This window comes from Palaemon carinicauda, chromosome 2, assembly GCF_036898095.1.
Source record: "Palaemon carinicauda isolate YSFRI2023 chromosome 2, ASM3689809v2, whole genome shotgun sequence".
Taxonomy (NCBI): domain Eukaryota; kingdom Metazoa; phylum Arthropoda; class Malacostraca; order Decapoda; family Palaemonidae; genus Palaemon; species Palaemon carinicauda.
Genome location: NC_090726.1, coordinates 57,282,333 through 57,308,798, shown reverse-complemented (window position 1 = coordinate 57,308,798; position 26,466 = coordinate 57,282,333). Strand labels below are relative to the sequence as shown.

The window sequence follows — 26,466 nt, the reverse complement described above, 5'->3', positions numbered from 1 at the left end:
GATAAATTTCCCTGAAGCATCTCTCATAAAGGGAGAGGGGTGAGGAGGAGACATGCATTTCCTATGACTGCAGGAGCATGGCTAGTAACGCCTGTCTCTTGCAGTTCAATTGTTTTCAGACATTTGTTAAATATATCAGTGGTTGGTTTCCTTGGATAGGTGAATTTTTGCACATAACTTTCAACAATGGTACTTATTTGGGTGACTGCATGTAAGTGAACCCAAAGAGGAGGAGGGTAGACTTAGTGACAATCTAAACAAGAATGCAAGAAATAATTTTATGACAATTTAAGATAATAGTCGTTATCAACAAAAATGCATGACTATTTCATTTTTGTAGAAAAAAAAGTAAAACATTAAAAATCCTGGATAAATTCTCTGCTAAATACAAGAATGAAATTTAATTTCCATGTCTTCAAATACCATATTAATTCAACCACATTAAAAAAGGAAACTAAATGACAACCCTAACAGATGATGTAAAGTACAATTGTAACTAGTACCACTACCTCACAAAAAAGTCACTGGAAATGATGCCAATGAAAATTCCCAGAATTTACATGTGGGATGGATTAGACAATAGAATAGTAAAATTGATAAAAACTAGTATAAAAAAAAATCATATGGGTTCGGATGAGTCTTACACATGGATAAAGATGGCCCAAACGGAAAAATGTTTTCAAATACAGCACAGCATGTTATAATTATTCAATGGTTTTATAAGAATACATTTTATCTTTGTAATCAAAGGGGGGATTCCACGAAAAAGAAAAATATTTGTTCAAGAAAAATCATTTTTTTAATACAATTCTAGTTTATGAATTTTAATCATACAAACTGTACCCATGTTTCTAAAATTTACTTGTAGATTGCTAAGAAAGTAGAAAAAACTTTTTATATGAAACTTGTGTCTCCAAAGATAAAAATTTTCAACATACAAAGTTCTGCGACATATTATGTAAACTGTCACGATAGCATTAATACCATCAATAAAATAAGTCTCAATGTCACAATATTAGTTCATGAAACTTATTTTTCATTGCATGCACTTGCAGGAACTTCCACACCATACTCACACGTTGCGAATCTATTCTCGATTAATCTTACAAAACCTTGCTCCAAGTTTCTTTTCACCATACATAGTAATTCCAAATTTCAAAATAATTGTGGTATTTCCAACTATTTTGTGGATTTATGAATTTTTGCCCTATGGTCTGGCATTGGAGACTGGTATTCCAAGACCAGCTGTTGATTTATGATGAGAAAGTTATAAGAGGTTGGACAGCAAGATGAATGAAAGGAAGCATAACGGAGATATAGTAAAAGGCTGAAAAGTGAGTACAGTACAGTTAGGGATGTAGTTATTATTGTAATACCTACAGTGTGTGACTTACTAAATTGTGTAAAATTGCCAAAATAATAGCCCTTTCAATTCTGTTCACCACTCACTTTACTTCACAACTTTCCCCCTACCTTGACTTGTTTGTTCACGACTGGAGTGACTTCGGCTGGAGTGACTAGATCGTCCTCCATCTCTATCTCTAGATTTTGATCTGGACCTGAAAAAAGGGTCAGCGAGAATGTAGCCAAAAGGAATATTTAGGAGTGTAGTTTCTTATAATTGTAATCAATACACATGTAAAATGTACTAAAAATAAGGGTGTATTAGACGACAATTATAAAAATTTCCACGTAATTACGACATAACAGTTTTACAACTTTTCTAATAGAAATATATATTTCTGCAAAACTGACAGAAATCAACAAAAATCTTTCAATTCAAATAAAATCTTAAGAAACACACAGTAACTAAAAAGCCACTACTACCATTAGTACTCAAATTATATAAGTTTTAATTCAACACGATAAACAATCTATAGTGTAAGACGAAACAATTGCTACCTCAAACTCAAAAGCAGAAACTAATGTTGTATAAAATAAAAATGATATTGTTTTATTCAATGACAAGGATATGAATGTCCTATTTGATGACATTGAGCCGGACTTAATAATAAGATTTGAACTGTTAGCAATATACAATCCACAGCCAATAATAAAGTGAATCTACGCTTTAATTTACCATAATTTATTCTTATTGAGCGGAGTAAAATCATATAGATCACTGGTTTTTTATTCAAACTGTTTAAAAAAATTCTATTCTTGAATGAATAAGGGATAAAAAAAAAATATACAATCAAATCTCTACTCCAATCAAAAGTTGAACAATAGTACAGTACTTGAAATTCATTCACATGAGAAAAACAAAAATTTGTAATGCAGCTGTTATTAATCTTTGTGCAAAATTAATTTTCAATTCAAAAAATAACTTTTCTACTATTATTATTTCTAAAATATTCTAAATTTACTCAAAGCCTTTATAGGAATTTGAAATTTAAGAATTACTAACATTCACATAAATAGGTGTTTAATGTGTACAGAATCAACATCAATAAAAAACAACAACCCTAAGACAATGTCCAGTTTTCACCAACATCTCATGAAACTCCAATATACCACTCCAACTACCTCCCACCACTTAGGAAATTAATTTAGCATTCTATTAAAACAAGTTAGCAAATTTTTTATGCTTACCTTAAACAATAGGTCTTTCATAGTGTATGACTGTATGTAAATTTAATTGTCATTCTATTTTCTCCATATGGTAACGTTTAAATGTAGTATAACCGTATTTCCTATACTATTATACCATCAAGCATACAGTTTACAATATTCTCAAAATAGAAACTGTTTTGTAAGCATACAATTCACAATATCCTCAAAATTGAAGCAATTGCTTTATAAGCAAACAGTTCACAATATCCTCAAAATTGAAGCAATTGCTTTATAAGCAAACAGTTCACAATATTCTCAAAATTGTAGCAATTGTTTTGTAATAAAATTAGATTAATTTTTAACTGAATAAATCAAAATTGGGGTAATTAAAACAATACCTTCACTGAGTCAGCTTTGCAGGCCATTTTTATCATGGGCTTACTATATTTTGATCTGAGTAAGCTAAAAAAAGAGTAACCATACAGGGTAGCTAAACAGTTCAAAAGACTTGTTCTCATAAAATAGAATTTAATTATTCATGTCTTATCAAAAGTTTTAAAGCTCTATAAAAACACCATAAACAGACAAAATTTTCATCCTAAAAACTTATCTACCAGGTTTCGTCAATACTAGTAATTTTCTGTTAATTGACATTTGAGCATTCACACAAAGTATGTTGCTTGGTTGACATAACTATCAAATTCTTCACATATGAAAACTGGGTTAGTGAAGATTGGCCATTACCCAATCGTACTGTAAAAAGGTGTGACCAATTATTCCTTTAGGCAATTTTGACTTACAAATTTACTGTGGGTTAAACCTACTTTAATTTGTGGTGATATGTTTCATTATCCTTAAACTCTTGCTTTTTACATTCACCATTAAGGACAAATGTCCTAATACTGTACTAAACATTTTCTATTTGATTTCTTATTAACTGCTGCAAAATTGGATGCTCTATTCTTGGATAGCATATAGTATTAGTCAAATATAATACTAAAATGGTAGACACATTTGGAAATATTCAATGTTACCACTTAGTCTTATGTAGAGTGCCCACTGTATATACATACAATCATTTATACAGATTATAACTGGCTACTCCTGGCATACAATACAAGGGTTCTATGACAACATTTGCATTGATTTCTCCAGATGTGCACTAAACCAGGAATGATCACCACTTGGGAAAAGTCATACCTCAAACCAGATACAAGGTTCACCTCCTATACTTAGACATGGACTAAATGACATATGTTTCCCAGGGAGAAGATGGAATGCAAATTTTTGTTGCTCTACAGGAGTTCACAACTGTAACAGTTGCATGGTGTTGTTGCCGAAACCGATTACAAGCAGCTAGTGCAATCTTCACTCCACCTGAACACCTGATCAGCAGCACTACAACCAGAATGTCACCACTTTCAGTATCACAAAAGGTAGAAAAAAAATCTCCTTTGATGGCAGGTAGGTAGAAGTTCTGGTCTTTCCTACTCTATAGAGGTTCTTGTTTTCTGATACCCACCTAAGAGATTGTGGAGCTTACTTGTTAAACTTTCAGGTAGTGGGAGGCGGGACACCATAAGACAACTTACCATAGAAATTAGGTACAACTGCTATGCAAGGTACAAAGGAGCAGCAGAACTTACAGACCCCATTCATCTACACTAAGATATGAAAGCAAATGAGAGTGGAAATGCTTCAAGAACATGGCCTCAGCATTTCTTAAGACAGGTTGCTAGATATCTGCATAGCTGGGAGATAAAGCAGTCAGCAAATACTTGGAGGATGGGGTAGTCTGTTAATCAGTTCTGCAAATAGGGCTATTCATCCCATCAGCCAAGGACAACATAGACCACAATCCCACTAAGTTTCAATCCACAGTATGTCAACCAGAAATGCACTCCTGCCAATTAGGGCAGGATCAAGAACGGAGATCTGTGGCAGATTGTTTGGGCAGAGCTCTCACCCACTGCAGAGAGTTGCCAGAAGCTGACTAAGTGTGGATGCAAGTCGAAATGCTGCAGTCGAGGCAAATGCTACTGCTTTGGTCTGATCTACACGACACTATCCAGCTGCAGATGCAAAGTTTAGAAGCATTGTAGTATTCTCATCCACACAGTAACACTATGTGGCAAACAGATATAGGCCTATTGCCAACATGTAATTCAATAACAACATTGGACTGATGGTACCTATGAAATGGGTACTTCTCATGATAATTGTGATTATGTTCAGGGACTGATATCATGGTACAAGGAAGCAAGTAAGTAGGTACATTGTTCTAAATTTGGATTCTATTATCATTATTATTAGCTAAGCTATAGCCCTAGTTGGAAAAGCAAGATGATATAAGCCCAAGGGCTCCAACAGGGGGAAATAGCCCAGTGAAGAAAGGTAATAAGGAAATAAATAAACTATGAGAAATTATTAGCAATTAATAAAATATTTCAAAAACAGCAACATCATCAAAACAGATATTTCATATATAAACTATAAAAAGACTTATGTCAGCATGTTCAACATAAAAATATTTGCTGCAAGTTTGAACTTTTGAAGTTCTACAGATTCAACTACCCGATCAGGAAGATCATTCCACAACTTGTTCACAGCTGGAATAAAACTTCTAGAATACAGTAGTATTGAGCCTCATGATAGAGAAGGCCTGACTATTAGAACTAACTGCATGCCTAGTATCACAAACAGGATGGAACTGTCCTGGGAGATCTGAATTATGAAAAATCTTATGAAACATCACAAATTTTAAGTAATTTGTATTTTTCCTAACAGTACTTACCTTGAACTACTTTCTTAGGAGTATCTGGGATCTCCTCCCTTAACCGACCAAGAATTTTGCGCAGTCCCCACTACCTCGGTTTTCCCTTGTCGGGTCCCTCCGTGGCGGATGGATACGTGCCCCGAGGCGACCCGGGTTCAGCGAGCGCGGGTGCGCTGCTAGGTCTCTGTCGTAAGTAAGTATATGTGTTCTACTTCGAACTCCTGTCATCCGGGGCAGGATGGGCGGGCAATAACCCAAAAGTAGTTCGAGGTAAGTACTGTTAGGAAAAATACAAATTACTCAAAATTTGTGAATTGTTCCAACACGGAGTACTTACCTCAAACTACTTTCTTAGGAAACTTACACTTTAGGAGGTGGGGGTGGACTTACAGGCAGGAAGACCCACCACTACCATCCCAGGACACGGGACCTAGATAGGAGCTAGGTCCAGACGACACAAAGAACAGGGTAGGAGAGTCAGGGGAAGCATGCAAAAGTCTACTTGTATGTGTAACTCGCCTTTTTTGCATAATCCGGACATGGGCTTCAACAACATCCATCTCTCACATGGGAGGAGGGAAGGAAAGGGACTAAAGGGTAGCAAGGAAAGGGGGAGTAAGGAGGAAACTAGTGTTGCTTGCAATTACTTCCCTCGGGCTACCCGGGGCTTTAGCTCTAAACTTGTTGCAGGGCGGAAATCACTGGTCCAATGGAGAAGGCGTCCAGGGACTTCCTCGTGCAATCTTTCAGGTAGTGGGCCGTAAAGGTGGACTGCCTGGACCATGTGCCTGCTCACATGATTTGGCCTACTGTCATGTTGCTGTCAAATGCCAAAGAAGTGCTAAAACCTAATATCATGGGGCCGCGGGGTACCCGGGATTGAGGACCCCTCACTGGTGTAAGCTCTCTTAATGACTTGCCAAAGCCAGAAGGAGATCGTGTTCTTTGACAATGCCCTTACTGGGCCTGAGGAGACAGACTTTTGATGCCCGGCCGGAGTCTGGCTGTCCAGCTAAGGTATTTCCTGACTGTTCTCACTAGGCACAGGAGCAAGCCTTCCAGGTTGTCCGAGTGAGGGATTGCCGGGACCTAGAATCCCTCGAACTTCGGGTCTACAATGGCTGGGTTCTGTGTTTTGGCCACAAATTTAGGCAGAAACTTGAAGTACAGGTCCTTCCACCCTTTCGAGTGTGAGACCTCGAATGACAAGCCGTGGAGCTCACTCACGCGCTTGGCTTAGGCCAGAGCTAGCAAGAACACTGCCTTGAGGGTGAGGTCTTTATCTAGGATATCCTTGAGGGGTTCGAAGGGAGGCCTTGTCAGAACCTTGAGAACCTTGGCCACGTCCCACTGCGGGACCCGAGAGGCGCGGGGGGAACATGACTGCTCGAAACTTCTGATGAGCATCGAAATCTGGCAAGATGCCCCGAGGTTGATGCCTCTGAGTTGAAAGACCAGTCCCAGGGTCGCCCGGACCCCCTTGATGGCCGGAATGGAGACCCCCAGGTCATCCCTCAGGTGGACCAGGAAGTCTGCAATCTTGTAGAGTGATGCATCCAGGGGCCTCAGATTCTGCGTGGTACACCACTTCACAAACGTGGCCCACTTAGTCTGGTACACCACGCTCGAGGACTTCCGAAGATACCCTGACATCCTTGAAGCTGTCTTCTCAGAGTATCTTTCTTTCCTTAATTGATGCTTGATAACCTCCACGCGTGTAGCTGGAGGCATTGAGGGTTTTCATGCAACCTCCGAAAGTGGGGCTGGTGCAGCAGATCTTCTCTTATTGGTAGGGGCCACGGAGGAAGGGTGGCCAGGTCCTGTAGATCCGTGAATCACTCCCTCTCTGGCTACCAGGGCGCTACCAAAGTCATCATTGTAGCCCTTGATTGTTTGAGTCTGTTGAGCACCTGCCTGAGGATCCTGAAGGGGGGAAAGGCATATGCGTCGAGTCCGTCCCAAGAGTGCTGGAAGGCGTCCTCGAATGCTGCTGCCGGGTCTGGCACAGGAGAACAGAACACGGGGAGCTGTGTGTTGAGCCTTGTGGCGAACAGGTCTATCACCGGTGAGCCCCACAACTGAAGGACTTCCTGGGCCACTTGTGGATGTAGGGACCACTCCGACACCACTACTTACTCTGCTCTGCTGAGGCCGTCGGCTAAAACGTTTCGTTTCCCTGGAATGAACCTAGCTGTGAGACTCATGTGTTTCCTCTCGGCCCATTCCAGGATCCGAGCCGTGAGATCGCACACTCCCTTGACCTCAAATCTCCTTGTTTCTTTATGTAGGCCACCACGGTGGCGCTGTCGCACAGGAGGGCTATTGTGTTTCCCTGTAGGCGATGGGCGAATATTGCGAGGGCCTTTTGAACCACCAGCAGCTCGAGCAGGTTTATGTGGAGGAGTTTCTCCTCCAGGGACCACTTCCTCTCTGCTGTCTCTTCGAGCAGATGGGCTCCCCACCCCTCCTTTGACGCGTCTGTGAAGAGCAACATCTCCGGAAGAGCGGACGTGAACGGCACCCCTCGTAGGATGTTCGCCCTGTCGGACCACCAGAGGAGCATGTTTCTGGTGGCTGGAGACATCAAGAGTAAGGACTGTGGCGGGTCTCCCGGTGACCAGAGGTCCTTCAGATTCCATTGGATCGGCCTCAGCTTGAGGCTCCCCTGAGGAACAAGTTTCTCCAGCGAGACCAGGTGGCACACGAGTCTCTCCTAATCCTTGGCTCTCATTGGTGCTTTTGTTAGGAATAGTCGCATTATGTGGTACAGATTGTCCAGCCTCTCTTGAGAGGGGAATACCCTTGCTACTTAGGAGTCCAGGACCATTCCCAGGTACGTCATCCTGGTGGTGGGGACCAACTGGGACTTCTCTAGATTGATGGTAAACCCCAGTTCTCTGCAGAAGTGTAACAGCTTTTCCCCCCTGCTCCTTTAAGGCTGCCTCTGAGGCTGAAAGCAGCAACCAGTCGTCGAGATACCTGATCAGCCTGATGCCCTACTTGTGTGCCCAGGCTGATACTACGGTGAATACCCTCGTGAACACCTGAGGAGCTGTTGACAGGGCGAAGCAGAGGGTCTTGAACTGTAGAGACTGGGTTCCCCACTTCACCCTGAGGAACTTCCTGCTGGAGGGGTGTACGGGGATCTGAAAGTAGGCGTCCTTGAGGTCCAGGGACATCATGAAATCCCCTTCCCTCAGGGCCGCTAGCACGGACTTCGGCGTGTTCATCTTGAAGGACGTCTTCTTGATGAACTAGTTCAAGGCTGAGAGGTCGATGACTGGTCTCCACCAGGAAGAGCCTGCTGTAGAACCCCGGGAACGACTCCCGGACGGGTTGTAGTGCTCCTTTTTCCAGCATGGCCGACACCTCCTGCTGCAAGGCTGCTCTCTTCATGTGATCCTTGGAGGCCAGTCACTCCGCCCAATGCTCGGGGATCAGAGGGGGAGGCTCTATCAGGAAGGGAATCCTGTATCCCTCCTTGAGTACTGCCACGGTCCATAGGTCCGCACCATTGTCTTGCCATGCTTACCAATGTGATTTGAGGCATCCCCCCACCTGTGGCGTGGGAAGGTGTAGGGGGCCTCGATTCCTATCTCCTTCTGGGGAGACGGTTTGAGCTACCTCATCTCGAGCCCGAGTATTTCTGTCTAAAGGAGGCTTGGGCTGGGGCACCACCTCTGCGGGAGGGCTGCGAGGACTGATGATAGGAAGGAGAGGGGGCTTCCTGTCTAGCTCGTGGCGTAGGCGGGTAGGACGCGTCCACAGATGGTCTTCTATGTGGAAGGCGTCTTGCTGCTGTCCGCCTAGGGTCAGCCGAGTCTTTCAGTTTCCCCACTCTTTCCATGGTTTCTGCTACCGTCTGTAGGGAGAACAGGGTCTCACTCCACACCGGAGCATTCCTCAGGAATTTTGCCTCATGTTCGGGGAGTCTACGGGGGAGCCTGTTAAATACCGTATCCCTCTTTCTTAAGATCCAGTTTGCCGTCTGAGTCAAAGACTGGAACGTTAGAAACATCATAGCTTTGCCCCCCGAACGTGTGAGTTCATGCAAGAGAGCCTGATTCTCCGGCACCGAGAGATCGTTGGAGAGTTGGAAACCAGCTAAGGTGCATGCCCACCGGTCCAACCAGGAGGCCACGTTGATGATGTCCTGCGACGTGTCCTCCATCATAGTGGCCTTCGCCTGAGAGAAGACCACGGGGGCGGTCAGGATCCTGTCGTCTCCACTGCCTTGGCTCAGACCTACCATGCCCTGCATGACTTACCGGCCTTGGGCCCAGGACAACGACGTTGGGATTCCATAAGGGAATTCACAAGCAACACAAGGAAAGGGGTATGAACGGGTGAACACAAGGAAGCACGTGGAACACAGTGGTGGGTCGGACGGGATGTGAGAGGGAGCGGCGAGATGTTATCTACGCAGCGACCAGATGCTTACTGATGACAGAGACCTAGCAGCGCACCCCCGCTCGCCTCGGGACACTTATCCATCCGCCAAGGAGGGACCCGACAAGGGAAAACGGAGATAGTGGCAACTGAACAAAATTCTTGGTCGGTTAGGGAGGAGATCCCAGATACTCCTAAGAAAGTAGTTTGAGGTAAGTACTCCGTGTTGGAACAAATGCATAATAAACTAATTGAATGACGGTGCTAGAGATTAATATGTAGATCAGGAATAATAAATTTAATAGACCCTAAGTTCCTGTCCAACAAATTAAGATGAGAATCAGCAGCTGAAGACCAGACAGAACAATACTTGAAAGGTAGAATGAATGAATTGAAACACTTCTTCAGAATAGATTGACAACCTTAAAAGACTTTCTCAATAAGCCATTTTTTTTGCATTTGAAGACACAGACAATGTGTTTTTCAAAAGTAAATTTGCTGTCGAGAATCACACCCAAACCTTTAAGAGAGTCAAACAGTTAAAGAAATTTATTGAAATATGCATGTTTTGACACCAAGATCATTCATATAGGACAAGTCTTTAAGACTTTGTGAAATTCAATATTTCTGTATATTCAATATATCCATTCTTGAATTTTTAGGTAGCTAATAGGTTCTATCGAAAGAGCAATCCCAAGGATTGTGACTGCCAATTTTTGAGCATGTTTCTGGAAATGAGAGATTGTTCCATTTATATGCTCAAATATTCATTAATAGAGCAGTATCAGTATTTCAAATCTTTAAACATAATTCAAAATAAATTATATTTAATGGCAGGTTTGTGGATGTGCCAATAAGTTTATCAAAGTTCATCTTATGAAATGTAATACACAAGTATGTATATTTGTAACTATTATGTCCCATGGTGCCTGTAATACAAATTGTCCTCTTTTCAAGGAGGGCTCCAAGCAAGGAAACCCATCATTACCTTCTTACATCTTCCTCCTTGTACTTAGTTATGGTATCCTAAGCGACATACACCTTTAGAGTCACATTTTGGCTATACTTTTATTTTCTACATGGATATCTTCAAAGTTTGCCATATAAATGAACCTCTGCTTAGTAACAACTTATTCAAGTCTGATACAAAAAAACTCTATGGCCATAAGTTTGCAGAAGTTTCAAGATAACTTTTACCTGGGCTGTTCATTGCAGACAGCTTTCTGAATGTATGGATATAACATTCATGACAACAGGATTCCTCGTCTCATAAAATTGGATTTCAAGTTTTTAAATTACATTTTTTATACAAATTTCAAAGCCTTCAAGCTCCACATTCTCAGTTAGGCCTAATGGTACAACTAAAGTAGTTTCTCTTTTTCCCAAGAATCTTGTCAAACAAATTTCAAGGCAAAATGTAATGACTTTCAACAATGGTTTTCTTTATTAAAAAATTTATACTTTAATAAAACCATTGTACCCTTTGGAAACGGAATGCTGTTTTCAGGAAGATCCTAAAAACACCAGGAGCAACATCAGAGTAACGGATTTACAGACAAAAAGAAAGGGAAAATCAAATAGTCTGCTACCAAAATTGGGTAAATTCAGAAAATGGAACAAAAACCTTGAAACCAATTGATGATTCTTTCAAGTTTTGTATATCTTTCAGTTCTAATTACCTTACGATAACTCATTTAACACAGGGGGCAATCAAAAGGTTTCCAGAACCACCATCAATCTTTGAAGAACGTTTCTTATTCATTTACTCAAAAATTTAATTCATGTTCTTTAACAAAAGAAAACTTACTTTCATAGAAATAACAGAGCTTCACATCTCCAATATACACACACAGTTACTGTACAATAAAACACTGCCGACATATCTAATACTCTTTTGATGACTTACCTTTTTTTGTGATTATTTTTAACACTTCTGGGAGGGGAATGAGATCGAGGTGACTTTGCCTTTGGTGACTTGGATTTTGATTTTCTTATGTGGTGTTCATCCCTGTTTCGTGAGGGACTAGAGCGACTTGAGTGGATGAAAAGCAACAGAAGAAAAAATAGGGGGTTTGGTGTTAAAAATAAATAGAAGTAAAAAAATCCAAGCTATGCAGTACTTCCATTCCCAATGATGAAGATAGGAAATGAAACTAATTTATAAATAAATCAATATAGAAATTTCAAATTATGATCAATAACCCCCTTTTCATCATTACTGAAATCCCTAAAATTCTCAGTAATATAATTCTGATCTAGTCTGTAAAAAAAAAGCTTCCAATTCAATAGCAAGTTAAAAGTGAAAATGTTGGACAAGTTAAAAACTAAAGAAACCAAGATAGGTAGTGTGCATTCTTTACATTAAATGTGTACCAAAAATTAAGATATACAACTTGATGTAACTAAGCAAGCAAATGGAATATCATTAAATATATGAACATTGAACATACACAAAATTAAAATGACCAATCTTAAGTTATTTGTACAAACTGACAAAGGCTAACATACAGTATGAAGACATAGAAAAGAATTAACCACGGATGTCAGGATATCTAAACTTTCTACACTTCTTTGTTAGATGAAAAACAAAAAATGTGAAGTGAAATAGTTGCATAATTTTGTTAATTGAGCTTGATGGGGATTGAAACATTTCTTACTAACAAAAGACAAGGACAGTGGAAATTTCCTCAACTCATTACCACCACAGGCAATGCAAGTACTGCACACCCAAAAAAAAAAAAAAAAAAAAAAAAAAATTACTTTTCATAGACCAGATTTTAAATGGTAATGGATAAATAAGAAGTTAGCATTCTACAATTCCAAGCATTTCAACTAAATAAAACTTTAAATTTAAACAACGCTTAACTTTCGTGCATTTAGGAAAATAAACACTCAATTAAAAACATTCTAATTTCTACCTGTGTAAAATGAAGTTTTAAAAATCAACCAAATGCAAAAAAACATTCTAATTCTCAATCACAATGTAATAAAAAAATAAAAAAATAAATCATATAAATGTCACACCATGTTCTAATAAAAATTTGTCATTTTAGGGAATGCTGATAAACCTGGATTACATAGATTTTTTTTTTACATTTACATAAACCAAAAATATGATTCAAGCACTTATACAAATGAAACTTGTAAATATACAATATATGCAGTTGTATGAAAAATAGGTTTCCAAAAGGTCTAATACTTTTATGTATCCATGAATGTAAAGAGGGTTCCAATTTGCTCCAAATATAGTTATTTTTATGGCCACACTATCTAAGAGGCTTAAATATATTTATAACACTTGAAAGGTTTTAAATGGCATTCCATTTGCCCTCTTAACATTTACTTCATAATAGAAGTTGGGATTTGTCATATAAAAAGCTTAGGAAGAATGGTCCATTAAAGCAAGGCTGTCATGTGTTGGAATTTCTAGAATTTTAAAAGTATTCAATACTCTACATATACTTTACTGCAAAACAGTAACTATAAAAATTACACCTAAAAATAACTTTAAAATTTCATGCAAGTAAACAGTGGTGATAAGCTATGTTGCTGAGAGTGAATATGCAATTGAAATTATCCCTGGATATAACAGATGCTCCATAACCCATTATAGAATATAATGGTATGCACATGTATAGTCCATCAAATGGAACCTATTGGAATAATACTGTATACACTATACATAAAAATGGAACATTGATAAATTATTTTTTTCTAAACTCATCTGATGTTCATAAGACTTTTCTCATCAAGTTGGTTAAATGCCAATGTCTACCCCAAACCTAGAAAATTTCCTGTTTTATTTCCCTGTAATTGATCTACCCCTCTAGTGAAATTTATAGTTAATCTAGCAGTTGATGGTAATTATCTTAGCAAAAAAATGCCACAGCTTCTTTTTCTTTTCAGTCTCAAAGTCATAATTAGATTACTAGCTTCTTAACATCAGTAGTCATGGGGGATGAAGTGGTGCATATTTATGAACAACAGGTGAGTACTGTTATAGAAATAATCTCATTAAAATTCTGTATGTTTCTATGAATCTCCCCTAATGTTCATAATGAAGACTCGCACACTCTGATGTAGGTGGATTGGTGAAGGAAAGAGGAAATGTAATGTCCTAAATTAATAAAGTTTATCAATTACCAGAGACAACTCTCTGTCTAGTTCAATGGTAATCAACAGTAAACTAAACAAATATCCGAGATAACTTACACTTCTAGACTGGGTTCCAAAAACATTACTGATATTAAAATTCTTCAAGACAAGACACTTATTATATTACTAAACTCAGTGAACTTTCTCAAAGAGAAAACAAATACTATAACTCAAACCAAACTTAAGCAAATTAATTAACAACGAGTCCTTATTTATACTACACCCGCTGCAGCTTCTACAGCACCCAATGCCCCGTAATTTTTAAAAGAAAATCAGGCATTTCTTAGATATTTTTTTTGCAAAAACCTACTTGGTACACCCCTGAGATGCTGCTAAAACTCTTTCCAAAGAATGGGCCTTACAGAAATTAAGAGAGGTAGATGCACATCTAATAACATCTAGGTCAGTAAGTGCTTTTATCACTAACCTTCAACAAAAGAGGATAACCCATACAGTAATTCTAACCTCATTAAACCAATTTAGACACTTTTCCATTAATGATTTTAGTCTTGGCTAAATAAAACTCGTCTCATAGGGAAAAGAAACATATTCTCTGATGTATCACCAACTTTCTTTTCTAAAGAGGGAATGTGAAATTTATTTTGCAAAATTCACTTTAAAAAAATTTAAGCTTGGAGAATGGAATTCCTTTACATTATAGGAGAGCCTGGAGTTAGCTAATGTGTTTAGTTGATGCTATGGCTAAAATTAAAATATTTTTAGCCATGTAATCTTTGAAAGAAAGGTCTCCCATTGGTTCCAAACAAGAACACTCAAAACATAATAACACTAAATTTAGATTCTGATAAATTTCTCTGACAACCAGTGTGTTATAAATACTAAAAGATCTAAATACATCCACGACAATGCACGAAGTGGATAAGTCTAAGCATAAACGCAGAAGTACAGTGAACCCTCGCTACTTCGCGGTTCGACCATCGCGGATTCACCACTTCGCGGATTTTTTTCATAACCCATATATATATATGGTAATATATTGGTAATAACAAAATCAACATACTGTACTGAATAATCAATATAATCGATGCAAAATGTTATTTTCATTAGTAAAATAAATTTTTGAATATACTTACCCGATAATCATGTAGCTGTCAACTCCGTTGCCCTACAGAATTCTACGGACGGGATACGCCAGCGATCGCTATACAAGAGGGGGGTGTACTCACCAGCGCCATCTGTGGCCAGGTACTGCAGTACTTCTTGTCAACACCACCTCAATTTTTCCTCGGTCCACTGGTTCTCTATGGGGAGGAAGGGTGGGTCAATTAAATCATGATTATCGGGTAAGTATATTCAAAAATTTATTTTACTAATGAAAATGACATTTTTCAATATTAATCTTACCCGATAATCATGTAGCTGATTCACACCCAGGGGGGTGGGTGAAAACCAGTGTACATGTTAATCAAGAAGCTAAGTATCCCGTATTTCATATTATCAGTTATTCAAAATAACAATGAAATTATAAGTACCTGGTAAGGAAGTCGACTTGAACCATTACTCTGCCTTTAATAAGTTCGTCTTCCTTACTGAGCGCAGCGTTCCTCTTAGGAGGCTGAACAACTCTAAGGTGCTGAAGTATAAAGGGCTGCAACCCATACTAAAGGACCTCTACATAACCTCTAACCTAGGCGCTTCTCAAGAAAGAATTGACCACCCGCCAAATCAACTAGGATGCGGAAGGCTTCTTAGCCTACCGTAACAACCCAAAAACAACAATAAAAGCATTCAAGAGAAAGGTTAAAAAAGGTTATGGGATTAAGGGAATGTAGTGGCTGAGCCCTCACCTACTACTGCACTCGCTGCTACGAATGGTCCCAGGGTGTAGCAGTTCTCGTAAAGAGACTGGACATCTTTGAGATAGAATGATGCAAACACTGACTTGCTCCTCCAATAGGTTGCATCCATAATACTCTGCAGAGAACGGTTCTGTTTGAAGGCCATCGAAGTAGCCACAGCTCTCACTTCGTGTGTCCTTACCTTCAGCAAAGCAAGGTCTTCATCCTTCATGTGAGAATGAGCTTCTCTAATCAGAAGCCTTATGTAATACGAAACTGCGTTCTTGGACATAGGCATCGAAGGTTTCTTAATGGCACACCATAAGGCCTCTGATTGTCCTCGTATAGGTTTTGACCTTTTAAGATAGTACTTTAGAGCTCTGACAGGGCAAAGAACTCTCTCTAGCTCGTTACCCACCATGTTGGAAAGGCTAGGAATTTCGAACGATCTAGGCCAAGGACGTGAAGGAAGTTCATTTTTTGCCAAAAACCCGAGCTGTAAGGAACATGTAGCTGTTTCGGATGTGAATCCTATGTTCCTGCTGAAGGCGTGAACCTCACTAACTCTTTTGGCTGTTGCAAGGCAGACGAGGAAAAGAGTTTTGAGAGTAAGGTCTTTGAAAGAGGCTGACTGGAGAGGTTCAAATCTAGGAGACATAAGGAACCTTAAGACTACGTCTAGATTCCAGCCTGGAGTGGACAAGCGACGTTCTTTAGAGGTCTCGAAAGACTTAAGGATGTCCTGTAGATCTTTGTTGGAGGAAAGATCCAAGCCTCTGTGGCGGAAAACTGTTGCCAACATACTTCTGTACCCTTTGATCGTAGGAGCCGAAAGAGATCTAACATTCCTAAGATGCAACAGGAAGTCAGCAACTTGGGTTACAGAGGTACTGGTAGAGGAAACTGCATTGGCTCTGCACCAGCTTCGGAAGACTTCCCACTTGGATTGATAGACTCTGCGAGTGGATATCCTCCTTGCTCTGGCAATCGCTCTGGCTGCCTCCTTCGAAAAGCCTCTAGCTCTAGAGAGTCTTTCGATAGTCTGAAGGCAGTCAGACGAAGAGCGTGGAGGCTTGGGTGTACCTTCTTTACGTGAGGTTGACGTAGAAGGTCCACTCTTAGAGGGAGAGTCCTGGGAACGTCGACCAGCCATTGCAGTACCTCTGTGAACCATTCTCTTGCAGGCCAAAGGGGAGCAACCAACGTCAGCCGTGTCCCTTCGTGAGAGACGAACTTCTGAATAACTCTGTTGATGATCTTGAACGGCGGGAATGCATATAGATCGAGGTGGGACCAATCCAGCAGAAAAGCATCCACGTGAACTGCTGCCGGGTCTGGGATTGGGGAACAGTACAATGGGAGCCTCTTGGTCATCGAGGTAGCGAACAGATCTATCGTTGGCTGACCCCACAAGGCCCAAAGCCTGTTGCACACGTTCTTGTGAAGGGTCCATTCTGTGGGGATGACTTGACCCTTCCTGCTGAGGCGATCTGCCGAGACATTCATATTGCCTTGAATGAATCTCGTTACCAGCGTGAGGTTTCGACTTCTTGACCAAATGAGGAGGTCCCTTGCTATCTCGTACAGCTTCCTCGAATGAGTCCCTCCCTGCTTGGAGATGTACGCCAAGGCTGTGGTGTTGTCGGAGTTCACCTCCACCACCTTGTTTAGCAGGAGGGACTTGAAGTTCATTAAGGCCAGATGTACTGCCAACAACTCCTTGCAATTGATGTGAAGCGTTTCCTGTTCCTTGTTCCATGTTCCCGAGCATTCCTGTCCGTCCAAGGTCGAGCCCCAGCCCGAGTCTGATGCGTCCGAATAGAGATGAAGATTGGGGGTCTGAACAGCTAACGAGAGACCCTCCTTGAGAAGGATGTTGCTCTTCCACCACATGAGAGTAGTCTTCATCTCTTTGGTAACAGGAATAGAGACCGCTTCGAGCGTCATATTCTTGTCCCAGTGAGCTGCTAGATGGTATTGAAGGGGGCGGAGGTGGAGTCTCCCTAACTCGGTGAACAGGGCTAACGATGACAGGGTCCCTGTTAGACTCATCCACTGTCTCACCGAGCATCTGTTCCTCTTCAGCATGCTCAGGATGCACTCTAGGGCTTGGTTGATTCTTGGGGCCGACGGAAAAGCCCGAAAAGCTTGACTCCGAATCTCCATTCCCAGGTAAACGATGGTTTGGGAAGGAATAAGCTGGGACTTCTCTAAGTTGACCAAAAGACCCAGTTCCTTGGTCAAGTCCAAAGTCCATCTGAGACTCTCCAGACAGCGACGACTTGTGGGGGCTCTTAAAAGCCAGTCGTCTAAATAAAGGGAGGCTCTGATGTCCGCCAAGTGGAGGAATTTCGCAATATTCCTCATCAGTCGCGTAAACACCAGAGGTGCCGTGCTTAGGCCAAAACACAGGGCTTGGAATTGGTACACAACCTTTCCAAAAACGAATCTCAGAAAAGGTTGGGAGTCTGGATGAATGGGGACGTGAAAGTAGGCGTCTTTCAGATCCAATGAGACCATCCAGTCCTCCTGCCTGACCGCTGCTAGGACCGACTTCGTCGTCTCCATAGTGAACGTCTGCTTGGTGACATAAGCATTGAGCGCACTGACGTCCAGCACCGGTCTCCAACCTCCTGTCTTCTTGGCCACCAGGAAGAGACGGTTGTAAAAGCCCGGGGATTGATGATCCCGGACTATCACCACTGCCTCCTTCTGTAACAGGAGCGACACCTCTTGATGTAACGCTAGCCTCTCGTCCTTTTCCTTGTAGTTGGGAGAGAGGTTGATGGGAGAAGTGGTCAGAGGGGGATTGCGGCAGAATGGGATCCTGTAACCCTCCCTTAGCCACTTGACAGACTGGGCGTCTGCACCTCTTCTTTCCCAAGCTTGCCAGAAGGTCTTGAGTCTGGCTCCTACAGCTGTCTGGAGAGGAGGAGAGTCAATGTTTGCTTTTCGAAGACTTGGTACCTTTCTTGGACCTGTCCCTGTGACCGTCTGGGCGGGTACTTCCTCGGCTGGGGGCTCTGCCACGAAAGGGCGGAATAAATCTGGTAGCAGGAGTATCAGCCACTGGGGTGCGGTAAGTTCTTGGTACTGAAGGTGCAACCTTAGCCTTCCGTGCTGAAGAGGCCACGAGGTCATGCGTATCCTTCTGTATAAGAGCCGCAGACATTTCCTTGATAAGATCCTCAGGAAACAGGAACTTAGAAAGAGGAGCAAAAAGTAACTGTGACCTTTGGCAAGAGGTGATACCAGTGGAAAGGAAGGAGCAAAGTTGTTCCCTTTTCTTGAGGACTCCCGATACAAACATAGAGGCAAGTTCGCCGGAACCATCGCGAATTGCTTTGTCCATACAGGACATGATCAGCATGGCCGAGTCTTTGTCAGAAGGGGCAGTCTTCTTGCTCAAGGCCCCCAGGCACCAGTCGAGGAAATTAAAAATTTCAAAGGCGCGAAAGACTCCCTTTAAGAAGTGGTCCAGGTCAGAAAAGGTCCAGCAGACCTTAGAGCGTCTCATAGCCGACCTTCGTGGAGAGTCAACCAAACTTGAGAAGTCAGCCTGGGCAGAGGCAGGGACCCCCAAGCCTGGTTCCTCTCCCGTGGCATACCAGACGCCCGCCTTAGAAGTCAGCTTAGGAGGCGGAAACATAAAAGACGTCCTTCCCAGTTGCTGCTTGGACTGCAACCAATCCCCTAACATTCTCAAAGCTCTCTTTGATGATCTAGCGAAGACAAGCTTAGTGTAGGCAGACTTAATAGGTTGCATGCCTAGAGAGAACTCGGATGGAGGAGAACGAGGGGTAGCAGAAACAAAGTGTTCAGGGTATAACTCTCTGAACAGAGTAAGGACCTTGCGAAAGTCAATGGAGGGTGGCAATGACTTGGGTTCCTCCACATCAGATGAAGGATCATCCAGGTGAGCAGCTTCATCCTCAGAAACCTCATCACCTGAGGGTTGAGAAGCGAGAGGTAACGATAAAGCGGTATGCTGAATGGCTGAATCCTGAAGAACGGGTGCATGCGCACTTGCGGATTCATCCTCAAGTCTCTGCTGAAGAGGATGAGGGCTGGTAATGACAAAGTCATGAGGCTGGGATGAAGGAGGTTCTGCGGGGGTCTGAGGAGCAAGCGTGGTGAGAGGCGAATGCTGTAAAGCATGAGGCTCATGCTGCATAGTCTGCGGTTCAAGTTGAATGGGAAGCGGCTCAAGCTGAGAAGAATGTGGTTGCTGCATGCGTTGAGGTGGCTGCCTCATAGCATGAGGTTCCTGCCTCAAGAGTTGCGCTTGCCTCAAGGGTTGAGGTGGCTGCGCAGAGAGAGGCTCTTGTCTCACGAGTTGAGGTTCTTGCCTCAAGAGTTAAGGTGCTTGCCTCGAGAGTTGAGGTTCTCGCCTCGAGGAAAGTGGAGGTGGCTGCCGCAAGAGTTGAGGTTGCTGCCTCAAGGATGGTGGAGGTTGTCGCACCGCAAGAGGTTGCTGCCTCGAGGATGGTTGCAACGCATGAGGCTCCTGCCTCAAGGGTAGAGGAGGTTGCTGCAAAGCATAAGGCTCCTGCCCCAAGTGTTGAGGAGGTTGCCGCGTGGCAAGAGGCTCCTGCCTCAAGGAAAGTGGAGGTTGCTGCACAGCGCTGGTATCTGGCAACTCCCAATGCGGCAGCTCACGCATGGAGGTAGCTTGAGGAACCTCAACATCATACGTCTGGCAGGCTGGACTGCGCAGAGGTGGAGGAGCGCTCGCAGGAGGAGGTGTGTTAACCTTCTCTGCCTGAAACTCCTGCATCAACACCGCAAGCTGCGACTGCATAGTCTGCAGCATAGCCAACTTGGGATCAACAGAAGTTGAGGTCTGTTGAGGCATAGCTTTAACAGAAGTTGAGGTCTGTTGAGGCATCGCTTTACCTCTCTTAGGAGGCGTGCAGCCATCCGATGACTGCGGCGAGTCCGAACTAGCCCAGTGGCTACACCTGGGCTGTTGGACTCGCGCGGTCTGGACCTTACGCTTAAGAGGCCTTGAGACCTGGGTCCAGCGTTTCCTCCCGGAAACATCTTCTGCAGACGAGGAAATTAAGGGCTCAATCGTCTGAGAGTGGAAGTGACGATCTCTATAAGATACGCCCGCAACCACTGAGGATACTACTGTGCGCCGATCAAGGCCTGCCGAACCCTTTTGCCCTTCGACATTGCTTCTCCCCTGGGCTTGGGAGCTTGCAAGAGGTCCCGGACTGGGAGGACGACTGGCACGCACAGAAGTATCCTCATGCGCAACACTGACACTGACACTAGGCACAGCACTGGCACTACCACTTCCCACTGCACTTTTCACTTTAAGTTCCTTGACATCTGCCAAGAGAAACTTGTGGTCACTCACTACCGACTCCACCTTATCACCTAAAGCCTGAATGGCACGTAAAACATCTGACATATCAGGCTGAGCACTAATAATAGGTTCGGGGGTAGCCACTACAGGGGGAGGAAAAGGTTGAGGATCATGGGGGGAGGAATAAAGCAAAGAGCGAGCAGAACTCCTCCTAACTCTCTCCCTCTCTAACTTAGTCGTATACTTGAGGAATTCAATAAAATCAAATTCCGAAAGCCCGGCACATTCCTCACATCGATCTTCCAACTGACAGGATTTTCCCCTACAGTCGGAACAAACGGTGTGAGGATCAACCGCGGCCTTCGGAAGATGCCTATTACAAGTCCTAACACTACATCGTCTTTGGGTAGGAGCTTGAGAATGGTCGGACATCTTGAATCAGAGAACAGTCAAGGGGGGTTTCCAAATTAAAGCAAAGATCGTTATACCATTAATCAAAATCAATCCAAAAGCTATCTAAGCTAAGGGAAAAGCTTCCTGTATAGCGAAAGCTGAAATCTCAGAGCAATACTTCACCAAAACCGTGAACAAAGACTCCAAAATCATAAGCGTATCCATGTAGGTCTTGCCGGAAGCACGACAGAGGAAAAATTAAGGTGGTGTTGACAAGAAGTACTGCAGTACCTGGCCACAGATGGCGCTGGTGAGTACACCCCCCTCTTGTATAGCGATCGCTGGCGTATCCCGTCCGTAGAATTCTGTCGGGCAACGGAGTTGACAGCTACATGATTATCGGGTAAGATTAATATTGAAAAAACTAACCTATACACAGATGTGTACAGTAAATGCGTTTGTTTCTTCATTATGATCAGAGAAACGTAAACAAAACATTGGTTGCCATTTTTTATCGTGCTTTTTGGCGTGTTTAGGAAACGCATGATATAAAATTGCCTTTAATATTTGTGCCTGTTTTAGTTTAGGGTACTGTAGTACATGCATTAAGTGTTCTGTACATTAAAGGGTAGTTTGTTAACAGTACTACGTACAAGGGAAGGTTTTAAAAGTCTGAATATACATGTTAAATAAATAGGTAAATATGGTGTCACTACTTCGCGGATTTTCACCTATCGCGGCCGGGTCTGGAACCTATCTACCGCGATAAACGAGGGTTCACTGTACAGTATCAAGCATGACCCCATAACTCTCAATAGCTGCAACAGACAACAGCCTTTCATAACAAAGGAAATGCTAAAACCTAACAATATTTTCCAAACTAGATTTTGTTATTGAAACATTCCTTGTGAATCAAAATGGGGAATTTTTAGATTTTAGGGTAGATGTCAACATTTAACCAGCTTTGAGAAGAAAGCAATATTAATGACAGAAATAATGAATTTCATTATCAAAATTCCATTTACTTCCATTCTGACAAAGAATAACTAGAAACAACTTCTATCCGCTATGTTGGGGGGAAAGTATTTCAGTTGGATATACTGTCCGCCTAGTATGGACAAGTCAAAATCATATTTTAAGACAAAACAAAAATTTTTGAACAGTACTGAGCTTAAGAAACAAAAAATTCTGCACACTATTAAGATGCTAGGGTAGTTGTGCTAAAGGTGCAACACCTATGGAAGTACACAGAAACCTAGAAGACAACTACGTATCCTACTTCTAAAAAATAACAAACACAGACTCTACATTAACAAGCAATTTTCTGTTCATAGTTAAAAGCTCTGCTAACTTGAAGCGCATAACAAGCCATTTTCTAAGTCAAAATTGTGAATAAAAGATTATGACTGACTATTTTCTGCATACAGAAAACAAGGATTAAATAATGCTATTACCATACTAGGGTCAAATAGGTAGGGTAAACCTACCAATATCAACCAAAATACAAATATAACTTTTCTATTAGTGTAATTTCTGTTGGCTACATCTGCATACAACTGATAAAGACCATTTTATTGAAAAAACTCATCCAAGTAAATAACAAAAAGTGAAATTTCTGAACTAATAAGCACTCTGCTATACTGAAGACAACTAAAAGGGTTTTATTGAAAAAAAAAAAAACTCATTCTACTGGTAAATAACAAGGAAAAGTAAAATCTCAATTACTAAAAAGCACTGCTATACACTTGAGAAAAAAACTATTTGCTACTTTCACAAACAAACAAGCCTATCTGTAAGCACACCTTAATAAGAATAAGGAAAACTGACATGAATTAGATTTTCATAAGGATAGAACCCCTTCACGTTGGATCTACCCAAAAAAAGAAAAGCTTTTGAGAGAACTTTGGAAGATGGAAAACTCAGATCATTATACAAAACTGACATTAATCCCACTTCAGCTTACCTTCAAAATCTATCATTCGGAAAGACTGACTCCACATTGACAGCAGCAATTCATTCTTCATTTAGGGGAAGTAAGAAAGACTTACAATACGGTTATACGAACCCAAGCAACATTACATTAACACTAACAAATACCTTTCTCTACGATTTGTCGAGCCCCCACGGTCATCTTGCGACAGCCTATGTCCGCCACTAGCTATACCCAATAAGCGTTCTTGTAAACTGAAAGATGAAATCGTCAAAGAGAGATTTCATTAACTCACCAACCCCAGAACTCAACCTTTAATAGGAAAATTAGCATTCACTGACTAAAATGAAAAAACTAAGGAAATTAAATTTCATACCTACAATTCTAAAAAGTAAATGCCATGATTACTGACCACAACACAATTCTAAAAAAATGATCCTATACAACCTATATAAAAGCCCACTCGATGAAGCAATACCTATAGAGTGAAGTACAATTTCACATCTTAAGTGCAAAACAACATACAAGCAATGTCTCCAAAGCTTTTCATTTTCTTAACTTTAACAAAGAACAACATAACTAACATCAAATCAACAACTTAAGACAGTGCATATAATTAAGTGCCTTGTAAATAATGTCTGAAATTTCTTGCATATACCTAATACCTTATTCCTCTACGGTGAAGACATAGTTCAGAGATACTAAATAGCTCAACATATTAGTAAGTTCTTAAAACACCACAATAAATTCCAAATAAAGATTTAGTTTTCATTTCTAAATATAATTAGAAGGCTTGCCCACACAACCAAGTTAAGATTATGAACACTAACATGGTACTTCAAATATTGTACTATAAAGAGTATTCTATACATATTTGAGTTTTTAATTATAATTTTTTGATGAGGTGTTTTAAACTATGTTGTGTCCCTAGCTAACTTACAAATTTACACTCCAGTTTTGCATCAAGATAAAAGGTCATGAAATGTCCACCTCACAAACAAAAATTAATAAAGGGATGCTTTGTATTACCTCGAAAATAAGTTAAAACCATTCTCAACATACCTAGAACTTATTCATATAAACCATTGTGCTCCTTATACACATACCTGGATCTCTGTCCTTCTTTGGTATCATTTTGATTTTTTACGCTATCTACAGTAGGTGTATTATTCTTCGGTGGCACAGCTGAAGCAGCATTGGGGTCAGATCTTGCCTGGGTGCCAGACTTCTCCTTTGTGTGTGAGGGTGCCTCATCATCCGAATCCTGTAGGGAGGTGTCGAGTCAACAATGGAGGAAGAACATTAGTTAGTATTTGTTGCAAACCCAGATAAAGGAAATGAATAGTAAATATATATGACTTATACTGTATATATAATCTAAGAAGAATATATTGTCCTGGAATTAGTGAAAGTCCAAATACATCTAGGAGATTATTATGTCTTCCCCCTGAATAACAGGATGCCTTTTGTCAAAGCCTATTTAAAGTCTGGTTATGCTGATTTCTAAAACCAAAAGTGACTGCAGCAGTGTTCACTCCATAATCACTATATCAAAATATCTATCCAATTCCCATTCAACTCCTAAATTTTCACTCAAACAAAAAAATCAATCCAAGGAATTAAAAGCTAAATTGAAACAAATATATAACAGAATACCCTAAAATAATAAAATGTCTTTGGATATCTAAAGGCAACCCCCCTATACAGTAACAATGGTCTCCAACCCTTATAAAGAAAATGATTTTTCAACATTTTAAGAATTCCTAAATTATCTAAGTCTGTTAAAACTGGTCAGAAATTCTTTAAGAATACTTATCAACAACTGTATACAGACTGTATTCTTAATACTAACCTTTACTGTATAGTATTTATTAATAGTAGTTATTAATGAATGTCAGATCACTGTGAAAATAAAAAGACTAATACATAATATAAAATAAATGAGTTAGAAAAAAATAATTTTATGACACTGCTGCACCTACTCTGATTAAATGATAAAGTACAGTACTTCAATTTTATATTTCAGTACTGAATTTCCTTTTATAATTCTTTGCTCGAAATCTAAGCTAAATGAATGTGTATCCCAAAGTCCTTTCCCATAAGCAGATTGATATAAATATCAACAAAAAATCTTGTAGAATAACCAAACTGGCTTACAGCAGCTGGGAGACATAACAATCATTCTGTCAGTATGGCATAGTACTAAAGTTTGACTAAATGATTCAAAGATATATGAATGGCAAAAAATAACTGTACAGCATGTGTAACACTATCAATTAACTTGAACAAAATTCTCAAAAGCACATTCAGTCCTTAGCACTCATCATTATATTCACTTTTACTACCTTGATGAATCGAACCCTTCACAACGAAATCTTAGATAGATGAACACAGAACACCAGTAAGTGCCACAAACATGCACTTAAAAATAACTCATTCCATATTTCCACAGCTTCTGAGGCACCGTGATGAGATTGGCATCCTCTTCAACTTTCAAATTCTTCTTTTTTTTTTTTTGGGTTCCACTCAACTTCTTTTTTCCTTTTTACTCTCCTCTTTTTTCCAGAAAACATTATCATTGCCTGAATACTTGATATTACATTACATCATAAATAAAGACTACATTTTCAAAGATCAAACACTGCACCAGAATACATCTGAAACACAAGAGAAACCCCCAAAATAACTTGTAATGTAAGCAAGTTAACCCTATATAATGTGTTGCCAGAACAGATTGAACAACTACGATCACACCGTGATTTCTCTCACACCTATATATAATATCCAATTAACTAATTACTTGATCAATCTAAATACTTCACCAATGTCAAAGAATATAAGAGTAATAGAATCAAATAAATCATAACTTTTATAAATGTTTACTTGAACATTATAGTACCTAGAATACTGTATTCACTAACTCCTTCAATACTTATACTTCATCTTTCAATAAAAGATTAAAATTAAATGTTATAATTATCAATTTGAAAATAAACAAAACTGAAAAACAGGTACCATGTGCATCACAAATTTTTCGCTGAATTCTCAAAACTTCTCTAAATTCATTAAAGCACAGGGTCTTACAATTTACCTTTTACTAATTCTGACCAATCAACACATTTTTGATAACAAGGGAAGTGGAAAAAATTATTTACTC

At 40.6% G+C, this 26,466-nt stretch overlaps 1 protein-coding gene across 6 annotated transcripts in view; it reads right to left on the bottom strand.

The window, feature by feature from the left end:
• LOC137625137 (arginine/serine-rich coiled-coil protein 2-like) overlaps nt 1-26,466 on the bottom strand; it is a 93,585-nt gene that overhangs the window by 44,648 nt on the left and 22,471 nt on the right. For 3 of the 6 annotated variants that reach the window (XM_068356040.1, XM_068356041.1, XM_068356039.1), the window contains 4 exons: nt 24,416-24,573; nt 23,477-23,563; nt 11,625-11,750; nt 1,474-1,559 (listed from right to left, as the gene is read on the bottom strand). In XM_068356040.1, the coding sequence (XP_068212141.1) occupies nt 1,474-1,559; nt 11,625-11,750; nt 23,477-23,563; nt 24,416-24,573 (457 nt within the window). The remainder of the gene's footprint in view (nt 1-1,473; nt 1,560-11,624; nt 11,751-23,476; nt 23,564-24,415; nt 24,574-26,466) is intronic. The other 3 variants (XM_068356043.1, XM_068356042.1, XM_068356044.1) reach the window with 3 other exon arrangements.